The sequence below is a fragment of the Pecten maximus genome, chromosome 10, assembly GCF_902652985.1.
Source record: "Pecten maximus chromosome 10, xPecMax1.1, whole genome shotgun sequence".
In the NCBI taxonomy this organism is placed as follows: Eukaryota; Metazoa; Mollusca; class Bivalvia; order Pectinida; family Pectinidae; genus Pecten; species Pecten maximus.
The window spans coordinates 9101585-9114486 of NC_047024.1; the positions used below are offsets into that span (position 1 = coordinate 9101585).

General features: G+C 34.4%; 1 protein-coding gene across 1 annotated transcript in view; it reads left to right on the forward strand.

Moving 5' to 3' along the window:
• Positions 1-12902, forward strand: part of LOC117335389 (atrial natriuretic peptide receptor 1-like) — a 35534-nt gene that overhangs the window by 12937 nt on the left and 9695 nt on the right. Inside the window, exons 2-14 of the mRNA XM_033895348.1 lie at positions 1839-1948; positions 2337-2471; positions 3061-3267; positions 3649-3755; positions 3908-4015; positions 4208-4318; positions 5146-5278; positions 5631-5767; positions 6475-6592; positions 7000-7081; positions 12028-12124; positions 12472-12646; positions 12812-12888. Coding sequence (XP_033751239.1) covers positions 1839-1948; positions 2337-2471; positions 3061-3267; positions 3649-3755; positions 3908-4015; positions 4208-4318; positions 5146-5278; positions 5631-5767; positions 6475-6592; positions 7000-7081; positions 12028-12124; positions 12472-12646; positions 12812-12888 — 1597 coding nt within the window. The remainder of the gene's footprint in view (positions 1-1838; positions 1949-2336; positions 2472-3060; positions 3268-3648; positions 3756-3907; positions 4016-4207; positions 4319-5145; positions 5279-5630; positions 5768-6474; positions 6593-6999; positions 7082-12027; positions 12125-12471; positions 12647-12811; positions 12889-12902) is intronic.

Sequence of the window (12902 nt, forward strand, 5' to 3'; positions counted from 1 at the left end):
TATTCAAATTGAATGCATATATGGTTCGAATATTTATTCAGCTGTGAAAGTTTACCATGCAAATGCAAATACAAAGCTATGAGGTTGAAACTGAAGAAATAACCTGCAACTTGGCCACTTCACCACCATCTATGATATGAATCCCTACTTCAACCGTTCATTTCTCCAAGATGATTTTAATGTTACATGGGGTCTTGAATTTACTATCCAAGCTTAAATATTGTGTCCATTTCAAAATATGCAAAGTTAAACTCTAGTTTTCGGTATGTTGTTATCAAGCAGAATGTCATTACAATTCCGGAAGTTGTTCATTTTCTGACCTCCTTTTCTAAGTTTTCAGTTCGAATTACGTTTTCGTTTACAAACTTGTAAAGCTGTTTACGTATATACTGAAAACGGATCTTTTTTGACGCACTCAAATCTTAGCGCCAACCAGAATTCACACAGATTGGCGCAGTGATGAATTAGCGGACACAAACACCTGCTATAGAAAACAATGTAAAAATATAATTGGCGTAATCATGAATTAGCGGACACAAACACCTGCCGTAGAAAACAATGTAAAGATATAATTAGCGTAATCATGAATTAGCGGAATTATTCAGCGCGAAAAGCACTAAAATAAGATTGAATAATAAATTTCATATTCGTTTAAATAAATAGATATATGAATAAATGCTTGATTAAATACATGTATATTCGTTATACATACGTGGAAAGATGTGCCTTTCTATATTAAAGAAGGTTGCGGCCAACCACTTTTGGAACCGGATTATGTGGTTTCACTTACTGAATAAAAGGTCGAAATGTTTTGTCCATAAATTCACACAGAAAAAAAAGTTTTGACAGTCATTCTCATATTACAAAATTACCTGATATTTATATCTATATCTGTATCTTACATGATAAATGATAATCATACCTGGAAACGAAACAAGGAAATTACAGTGTGTTAAATGATAATATGATAACAAAAACAACAAAAACGAAAATAAAAACAAAAAGACTGCTTTTATCATTTCGAGTTCGACTCTCCATAGATCATACTCACATATCTAAATCCAATTAAGTTATGTGTTGATATTGATGTATCGGTGACAAAAATAAATAATGATGCCAGTTTTTAGATATGCCAAGATATTTCAACTTGACACATTCTACCGTCATAGTTTTTGTTTTTGTTTATTATTTTATGGAAAGTACATGTACTTATGTTCAATTAGTTTTATTATTAGATAGACTGTTTCTAATACCATCAAAAGGACACGTTCATTTTTTTTTTTTTATGTCAGAGCGGCTATGCAAACGAATCTATCCACACAATAGTTTTTGGTAACGTTTAGAGATAAGGGAAAAACAAGACGATAACAAATATTTTTTGGTTTTGTTTGTTTGTTTGTTTGGTTTTTTTTTTTTTTTTTTTTGCTTTTTTTTGCTTTTTTTTTTATTTGGTTTTTGTTTTTTTTGTGTTTTTTTTTATCATAGTTTGAAAGAAATCTCGATTGTTGAAATGACCATTAGATATTTGAGAAAAAAAGTTAAATGAAACTTGTACAATGACAATATATACTGCTTACTTACACGAATAGTCCAGGAATACGTTTTAAAGTTTTTAAAGCATTACAAAGAATTGCTTCATGTGATAAATATTGATATTTTTTCTCACAATCCGAGAATTCCGGTTACATTGATTGTGCCATCGGAAATGTTTAAACTTGATAATGGAGGAGGTGGTATATGTAATACTAACACGTCCGTATTGGACTGGCTCTAGTAGCCGGACAGCGAAGGGGTGTTTATGCTGGTTTTCTTATAAATGCGTTTTATTTTACCACTAGGGTACAACATTTTGACTCAGACTGTAACTCTAAATCAGCGTTGGCGGCCGCTGTTGACGCTAAAGAGAAATTCGAGCCTGACCTTTTCCTGGGACCCCCATGCTCCGCAGGTAGGCAGTTTTATCCTTCCGGCCAATATAGCAAACACGCCGCTCAATGCATGCTTCGTATAACTAGGTTGATTTTCCTTCAACTAATGTTATTGAAGACCGTACATTGATATGTCTCTCTGTTGTTAGTATGTCTAATTAGACAGGCATGTCTGAGTGTAAACCTGGGTACAGTGTATATAAAGAGTACTTCGTAGTTTTGAAGTTTGATGTTTTGCATAACGTTCGCTTCTGATTGGTCTAACAGTAATGATTTAAGTTTTGATGATAAATTTTCAAAAGGATAATGTTTGTATTAGAAATATAATGCATGCAGTATTAATGAATAATGGTACATGTTCCGTTGTGAACTTGAACTTTTATGTTAACGAGACTAGTCTCCTTTCAGCCATGAAGGGTGTGGCCCAGTTGGCCTCCCACTGGAACATCCCTGTGTTTGGCTGGGTGTCAAATGATGTAGAGTTCCAGAACAGAACGACCTACTCCACCTTAATAAGACTTCTAGGACCACTCAACAGATTCCGTACGTATATCGGTCAAAACGATCTACTCCACTTTCAAAAGACTATTATACCACCCAGTAGGCTTCGTGCATATACCAAACAGAACGACCTACTCCGCCTTAATAAGACTTCTAGGACCACTCAGTAGGCTTCGTACGTTAACAAACAGGAAGACGTACTCCACCTTAATAAGACTTCTAGGACCACTCAGTAGGCTTCGTACGTATAACAAACAGGAAGACGTACTCCACCTTAATAAGACTTCTAGGACAACTCAGTAGGCTTCGTACATATAACAAACAGAAAGACCTACCCAACATGAATAAGACTTCCATGACCACTCAATAGGCTTCGAACGTTTACCTAACGGAACTACCTATACTACTTAAACAATAAATGCATGTGTAACGTACAGTTCGTAATAAAAACGCCATCGAATCATCAAATGTTTCTTTTCCAAGCAATCTTCGTGCGATCTGATATCAAAACACGTTTTCTTTTTATCTCAAAATGGTGTTACCTATTTCATTATTAAGGTTTTCACTGGTCATTCTCCTGTTAAAAGAAACTCTTAATTAATTTTGTTTTTAATTTTTTATCCGGTTGCAGGTATCACCATGAAGTACGTGTCAACTATGTTCAAATGGAAACGGTTCGCTATAATCCATGATGACCGCGACCCCTACAAAGCTGTAGCAGAGGCCATCAAACTAAGTGATAGCAACTACTTCATCAACAGCACCCATATGGTCAATACACAGATGCAAGACAGCCAAGTTGCCAAGATATTCCACCAGGTCAGGAAATACGCCAGAAGTAAGTTGTTAACATACATGTCAGGTATCTACTATGTTAAAACGTATAAGAATAATTTAATCCACATGGCTTAGACATTGAAAATGGCATATTTACCGGTTTACCTGGTATTTTCCTGCTGTAGTTACTACAGTATTTAATTTTTGTCGTTATAATTATGTTCTTGTTTTGGTTGTAGTGTTACCTGTTGTAGATATCAATATATTTTATCAATCATTTCCCGATACCGGGTACATTGAAGTCATACCATTTCTCTACCAGTTGTGGTGATGTTTTTAACGTTGCGTTTGTTGCTTTATTTCCCTCTCCCCTAGTCTGTTGCAGCTGTTTATTTTTTTCTGTCGCTTTAGTTCTCAACCATCTTTTTTTTCCCTGTTGTAGTCATCATTTTTGCTGTGCCCTGGATGGAGATGAGAAAGTATATGTTGGTGGCCCATCTTCAGGGTATGACACACGGGGACTTTGCCTTCCTCTGTATTCACGGAGACGTAAGTATCATTACATTCACCTGATTATATAGATTGTTAAGGAAACTGACATTTAACCATACAAAATCTGTTTTCATTATGGATATGTAGTCTGTAAATAACCATGGTCATTGTAGGAATACCTAGTTGCTATGGAAATATTTGTATTGCAGTTGTATACATGGGATGTCATTGAAAGAGACATAACTTCAAATCGAGGCTGGAAAAGGAACGACACACATGACGATGATGCACGAGAAGCCTTTGAATCAGTTATCCATGTGAGTTTTTTTTAAAGAACGTCTTACCTTTGTAACAACCTACATCGTTTTGTTACATTTATAGCTTTGTAAATAATGTACATATGGTTTCCTGCAGATGTGCCCTTTTCAAACTGATATGGTGTTTAATCAAAAATCATACGAATACTATGCAGCTCATTATAAGCACCGCCACAACATTGGTTTCCACAGATAAGCATGGATACATTGCCCCAATCTAGAGCAAAGGAGTTTCAGGAGTTTGCAATAAAGTACGCCCATCAGCAGAGCCCAAATTGGATCAACCTACCTAATGGCACCACGGTAAACCTTACATTATACTTTGTCAGAACACGAATTAAGGAAACAAACGTATTTGTTTCAGATGGCTATATCCAATGTTTAATAATTAATAATTTCTATTCTGTAGCCTTTGTTGTAAAAGTGTGGTCCTATTTTAGTAAATAATCATCTTTGGACTAATTATAGCTGTACCGTCATGCTAGACATTCATGTCTTTCCAGTATTGTATATCATATATGATCAGCGGATAGGCTTAGCAAGATCAATAATATGTTCCGGTGTTGATTAAGTTGACCAGCAATGCTTGCTCCTTAGTGCGCGATTTTTCTGTTTGTATGTTTTTTTTATAACGCATACTTTATTTTGATTGTCTTGAATCGTAACCTCACATAACGCAATCATTTGTAACTACATCATCATATATTTTGTTCCATAAGGGTACCTTACGGTTTGGGATTAAAAGAGTATTACAGAAAAAAAAAACGTTATTCAAGGAAGCGATATAACAATATGTCGACTGTTAATGAGACACTTTATCAATATTGTTTTTCAAGAAGTGTGTGTGTGATGGTAATACATAGCAGTGATAATTTAATGTAACTTTTAAAGGGAATTCAACTTCAAGTTAAAAACTAATGTGTTGTTTTATAGTCTACATTTAATGGAAAATTTCTCCATTTATTGCCTCTCTTTCACATGCTTTTCCGTAAATTATATTACTTCACTTTCACATTCTGTTCCCTGAATTTTATTACATTCCTTTTACATGATGCTCTGTAAATTTTATTACCTCTCTTTCACATTCTGTTCCGTTAATAATAATGATTTCTTTAATGCGGTCCCTACAGCCGGACGCCTACTCGCCCTATTTGTATGACGCTACTCTAGCCTGGGCGTTGCTGGTCGACAAAACTTTGTCTCAGAATGAGGTTCCCAATGGCAATAATCTCTTCAAAAGATCGGTGGACTTCTATGCGGATGGTAAACCATATACAGCAATTGAACTAACTATATCCGAACATGACATGGTATTTTTTGTTGAGAAATAAAATAAATGATTTCATATTAGAGCTATAGCAGTAATATTTCCTTAATTACCTAATTAAAAGCAATATGCATTGTTTTATTGGTTGCAGGAATAATTTAGTTAAGTGTACTTTAGAATAATCTTGTTTAATCATTCAAATCGTTTTTCGCAGATCAGATTTCTTACATATGTAGTTGGTATATGTTATTAAGGTTGTGCGAATACCGTTTTTCGTAGATTCTTCGAAGATTTTGTGACTAAATGCCATTTTTGAACTTTTGTGATACGTCGTACGTTGATTTGTAGGAGTGACCGGGTATATCGTACTGGATTCTATAGGAGATCGCTATCTCAACTTCCGTATGATGGACATGCAGAAGGATGGAATATTCAAAACAATCATAGAGCTCCAGTACAACAAGACAAGCTTCGTGGCAAGAACCGTATGTAGAAATAAAATTCATAGAAACAACGTCAGATCCTTCGTACATTGTATACAAACTCCGTATATTTAACACCAGACAATACGTTAAGACAACCTTCATAAATCCAACATAAGGACTGAGGGTGATTAACTTCGTCAAACACATTACACAATTAATAATGTCCCTGAACATATTACACAAGAAGGTGACGTAATAATGTCCCTTGACATATTACACAAGAAGTTGACGTTATAATGTCCCTTTACATATAACACAAGAAGTTTACGTAATAGGGTCCCTGAACATATTACACAAGTAAACATGTCCTTGAACATATTACACAAGTAATAATGTCCCTGAACATATTACACAAGTAATAATGTCCCTGGATAATTACACAAGTAATGATGTCCCTTAACATATTACACAAGAAGTTGATGTAATAAAGTCCCTGGCCATATTACACAAGTAATAATGTCCCTGACATATAACATTAGAAGTTAACGTTATGATGTCCTTGGACATATTACACAAGAAGTTGACGTCATAATGTTCTTGAATATATTACACCAGAGGTTCACGTTATAATTTCCCTCGACATTTAACACAAGAAGTTGACGTAATAATGTCTCTGATATATATGACAAAAGGTTAAAGTGTGATATATTTATTTAAAATATTTAACATAATGAAGAGATGCAAATATACGTATATCGTCATTTTAGGCTGTAGAGGATCCGGACCTCGTACGATGGGGAGGTGGAAAGAAGGGGATAAAGAATGCCCCTCCAGATGTCCCCATCTGTGGCTTTGATGGGGAGAAGTGCAGAGTAGCCGACAATGGTAGGTTCCTTGATTCTCTTTAGCAGTGATCTTGGTTAAGCTTAATTGAAGTATTGATAGCTTGAAGCATAATCGTTCTGTTCTAACCATCTAAACAGGTTCAGATATCAAAAGCTTAGTGTAATTTTAAATTCTAATACTATATTGAACAAAGCAATACATCATCATGGTTCCTGATGTAATGGTAGATTAATAGGTTGATCTAAAGCGAAGGACAGTATCTGTAAATGGTGACTCAAATATAAGCAAACGACACCATAGGTAACGTGTTTCCTCTATATAAAAAACGGTAAAGATAACACGTCTGTGATTAACTATTGAGATGAACATCGAACTTTTTATGTGGTTAACCATTTTTACTACACCACAAATGTTTACCAAATCTTATAAAATCTCTGTTTTTGTAGACAATAAAACCATTATAATAGGAGCCGTGACTGTGGCGTCATTCGTCTTGGTAGTCATCATCATATTCAGCATCGTTCGCAGGTAAGTAGACTTAGAAATTGTTAGAGTAATGGCAAGGTCTAACGTAGAACGGGATAAGTAGATTTAACAAACGCCATGTTATAGAGTTATAATTGTATTTAACAAAGGGCGGAGGGTAGTACATATTACAGACGTTATGTTATAAAGTAATACTTATATCTAACATAGGACGGAGGTTAGTAGATGTTACAAACGCCATGTGATAAAGTAATAAATATTTCTAACATAGAACGGGATTAGTAGATTTAACAGACGCCATGTTATAGAGTAATAATTGTTTTTTTCACAAAGGACGGATGTAAGTAGATTTTACAGACGCCATGTAATATAGTAATAATTACCATTAACGTAGGGCAGAGGTGAGTAGGTTTAGCAGACGTCATGTAATAAAGCAATACTTACATTTAACATAAAAAGGAGGTAATTGCAGTATTGTCAATTGCAAACGTAGTGCATTAACATGTAACACTAATCTGGGGTAAGAATAGATCGGTAGCTGTGCGTCATTTCTAGGCATAGCACCTATATCTAATTTGCCAGAAAAGTCAAAGTAAATAATGACTGCATTGGGAGTATTTTGATGTTAATAGTTATATACATGTACTTGTTTTCGTAATTTTTCTAAAATATCAAAAATAACATCACTCCTCTGACAAATAGAAATAACACTTTGCATGCTTACAGAGTTCAAACAAAAATGTATAGGAATACTGCAATGTCAGCATTAATACATTCATAAGTCATGAACAAAGAAAAAAAAACAGGATCAAAAACCCTCCGATTGATGCAGTGCTACAAATCATGTAGATTTTGTGATTTGACTACTTTGTGTGCTCTATACCTATTTTTGGTTTAATTTGAAGCTCTCCATCAGCTATATATGTCTATAGGCCGTACAAAAAAAAACCCCAAAAAACCCAACAACATCAATCGTAGCTTTAGTGTGAGATATCGGAGAAATATTCTCCAGTTAGAAACGAATCATTTTCTCTAATTAACAAACCGCCGGGTTTTATGATATTTGGTATTTTGGGCAATCAGTCTACTTAAAATATAACGAATCAGATGAAATCGGAGTTCTGATCACCTAAGGTCAATTATTCATCCATTTAATAAAGTAATCTTATAATTCTTTATGAATAAAATTAATCATCGATAAGATTTGTTTTACCTGGTAACAAACAATATGATTTTGAACACACATGAGAGTCACTATACGAAAGTTATTAACGAAACAAATATGGCGGGCTTATATTCAACATCAATAAAAGAATGCTTTTCTTTGAAAACGTATTATCTAATAGATAATTTCATAAAGCACTTGCGTTAAAGATTTTCAAGTATTAACAAAGCTTTAGAAAGACAAAAAGTGAATGGCCTGATATCAAGTTTCGGTGCCGCTTTGGTTTTAACATTGCAAGGTTGATAACTCGTGTTTATAAAAGGTCATGAATAAACCAAAACCCAAAAGAAAGCAAACGATTCATTCGTATTCTGTCAGATCTCCGTGTAACGGATAGCAGAACGGAATGAGATATCAGAGTTATGTTTGATTTTCGGGCCACTTTATCAATACCAATCTGGAATAAATTCATATACAGTAGAACGGTTGTAAAAAGTTTCAATATCTTAGATTTAAAAGCTAACATACTTGTAGAATATTATTGTGTTCAGGGTATGGTTGTAGTACATTGTTATAGTATCCTAATACCAACGTATGAAAAATTAACGCAATTTCTATTGATATTGTCTTTTATGTGTACTTATCAAGCATTACGGAAATAAGATTCTTTACTTTTCAGTTTTTAGAGATTTTAGAGAAACTTTAGGAATTAAGTATTTATGTAGGTATTAAGTCTGATAAAATGCTCGCGTACGGAGACACCGCAGTACATGGGCCTACCTGTATTCACAGTGTCAGATCTACTGTACGGAAAAACCGAATGTACCTTCTACGGGGCTTTCAGCCGACCGTTTGTAAACACTGTGGAGTTGTAGATACGACCATGTAAAACAGGTAAGATTCTTACGTTTTATTTTAGTGTCATGTAACATTGTTTCCTGGGGAAAGGGGCTTGTTAATATGCAAAAAATAGTAAAGGGAATTAATTCAAGAGATAAATTCACCTGTCTAAGACAAGTCACCGAATCAGTTAAATTCTGCTTGATTTTAAAATTGTTACAGAAATGATTGTAAAGGAATAATCAACCAGGACAAAAACTATGAAACAAGTGTCTTGTTTTTATCGAAGTGCAAATGTTTCCGAAATCGTTTCATCAAAATTTGTAAAAATATGAGCACAAAAACTAGTGGCGTCATCCATTATAACGCCGTTGATGACGTCATAAAAAAAACCCAGGAAATTTAAAGCATTTTTTTTTTTTTTTTTGGTGAAGATTGTTAAACAATAAGTATCAAATTCAAAGGTTTAGAGGTAAAACTATTATGATATTATACTTCCGTTTGATATATGTTTTGAATCAGTATGCATTATAAAAGCTTTCCTCGAGTAAAATTTGCGGATTTGTATACATACGTCCGTGTTATTGGTTATTTATTTGCCCATTATCCATCACAACAGATCCGTATCTATTAGTGCAGTTTTATTTTATTTCATTTTGTATTAATTTTAAGGACTGTTTTTCGTTTTATTTCAGAACAAGGACGAAGATACGCTTCAAGCGATCACCTGGCAATATAGAAAGCCAAAACTCATATAAAACAATGAACGCTTTTATTCATAATCAATTACCCATATATAAGAGTTGTTGCTCACAATGTTATACGTGGTCGTTTTACCCAACATTTAATTTGGGAACAGAAGGAAGCCTAATCAGACGGTGATTAAATGCGATGTTGAAATTATAACCGCGTGATTTTAATTTCCAAACTTAACATCGCATGGGCAATGACCACTCCTCGAGAACGGTATAGACGCTTTTTGTGTGTGTGTGTTTTTTTTTTAATTTACTCGCAGTAAAAGTATTGACTGAAGATGATTCATTACTTCAGAAGTAAAATGCTAAGCATGCAATATTGTTTTGATTTTGTTTTTGTTGTGTGTTGACAACATCAGCCATTAGAAAGATATATATATATATATATTAAGTGCATTTTATGCTTGCAAAAACATATTTTTATTCCCCTACGTTATATCGGCATACTTCAATATAAAATGAGTTATGTTATATAAATATATATAACAGAGCGCATGAATAATTTATATTAAATCACTGCCTCCGCTAGGGATCGAACCAAGGACCTCTGGCTTACTACTCTTCCGCACAACCGACCGAGCTAAAGAGAAGATCTCTCTAGCCGAGCGGTATATTGCGGCTAGTATTTGCAAGGGTTACATATTCCCCCTCCAGGAAAGAACTCGTCCTCGAGTTTTCTTAGGGTAATAATAATAATTGGGGTATAATTCCCGAGACCCTACTAAAGGGCGTCAATGTAACGGAGCACATTATTCATGAAATTTAAATCACTGCTTCCGCTTGGGATCGAACGGGACCTCTGGCTTACTAGTCTTACGTCCAACCGATTGAGGTTAAAGTGAAAATCTTTTAAGCTAAGCGGTATATTGCGTAGTATTTACCAGGGTTACATATAGTAGGCAAAAAGCAAAAGAAAAGACTATTAAACTGCCGCACACAGCCACACCGTCCGGTCTAGAAATTACCAGCGACACCAACGGCCTAAAGATTTGGTAGCTCACGGCAGAAACTAGAAAAAATCTCGAAAGAAATGTAACAAAAACAAATCTGGATTTTGAGGGAAAGCACACCTTAAATGCAATGCGCTTATGCTTTTCAATATTTCGAAGCTGTATAATGACAGTGATATCTTAGTCAAATGAATTATGTTTTCAGAGTACTGCTTCACTATCTTATCATGGTCATCTACCTAAAGGGCACATGCTTAACATTCGTTAAATACATGTAAATACTATATGGTATTGTTATACGTTTTCCACACTGCATAGATGACGTCTAGAAAACACAATACAAACAAAAATGCAAAAGTTATAAACATATCCAAACAGGGAGTTCACAGGTGATAGTGTCATCGGGAAAATAACAAAACTATGAAAATACACAACAAACAAACATACATATATCAAACCTGTAATATAAAAATTATGTTTGGATTAATACTGGGGAGGTTGTCGTGTTGATGTGAATGTTTAATAGCTTAATTGATCAAAATCATTAAGGCTGTGAATACAAATTAGACATGGACACAACATAGTTTATGCAAAAACCTAGCATATTTGTATGTAATAACCAGAAGATGGCGTATACAAAAACGCCATAAAGACCCAAAAATCGTTCCCGACATCATTTCACAATTCACCCGATATATAGACAAATGCAAAATCCTTCTTAATCGTTAAAAGTATATGGCGTCGGTATGATCGTTGAGATGTCCAATTGTGAAAAGCACGCGTTTTTTGTCGAAGAATAGTTGTATTTTGATACAAGGTCACTGTCGTCAAGGATAGCAACACAGCAGATTCAACCAGCCAAATACATACTAGACATTTATTAATGTTTAGCGCATATATTAATCTATCTATTGATGGGAAATTCGGATGTTTGTAAAACGTTTTTGTGGAATAAAAATATAATGAAGGCTACTTCAACAACAGACGGTAAACACTACGTATTCGATTGGTCCTCACAACGACATATTGTAACATAAACTGGTACTGTGTTTATGGGTATGGGTAAGAAACAGAAATAACATACCGATATTATTCGTAAACAATAAGATTAACCAAACAATTAGATCGAAGTATATGAGTAATATTTTTAAGGGGAAAATGTTTTGTCTAAAAGCTGTTTTCATCAAAAGTTAACACAGATGTCTAAATAGTTTATAACTCAATCATAACAATCGTACATTATGAACAATCAGATTATTGAAATGTTTTGTCTTTCAGACGATATCGACGACAGAAGCTCTTGAAAAGCATGTTATGGCAAGTTCGTTTCGAGGAGATAGATTTCGTAACTGCATTGTTGAACGTCAGTGTTCGTGTAAGTAGTATAGCTTCAACTGTGTGATCATGACCGCTTACGAGTTCGGACCAGCTAGAGCAAGCACCCATGTTGTATTACTAAATATGATAAAGGATCTATAAAATATCCATTTCTTGTGGCGTAGGCGTTGGATAGTATTATCTACTATATCAGTATTATTTAAATTTAGGTCGTAATGAAATTTATGGCTCTATTTCCAATAAAAATAAAAGTTATAAATACAACCATTTAACTATTTCAATGAGGAAAGTATCCCATTAGAATTTTATTAACAATAAGTTACATAGAGGAACTTGCATTATATTTTAAACATGACCTTTATATAAGTTTTGTTACACTTACAGGCGAGTTTCAAGACACAGGGTATGAGACGTACAAACACAAAGAAGAACCTTATGAAGACCAAATCGCTTGAGAGGAACAACCTAGCGTACAAAGGGTCCCCGGATCAGTCGCCTCTCAACTACCACAAGCCAGAACACGGCACAACAATGTTTGGATCGGTCGCCTACATCAGAGGTATGCGTGCAGTTTTTTTCATACTAACTGCAATTGTAATATTACATACACCGTTTTACGATCCTTTTGATTATCTTAAAATACATGTAGATGTACGACCTAATGTTTTTGTTTTGTTTTTTGTTTTCCCTCTTCATTGATGAATCTCTATGTCTTGTCTTACAGGTAGCTTAGTGTCAGTAAAGAGAATGACTCGTAACAGTGTAAATGTTACCAAAGATGTTTTACAAGAGCTTAATCACGTAAGAATGATACC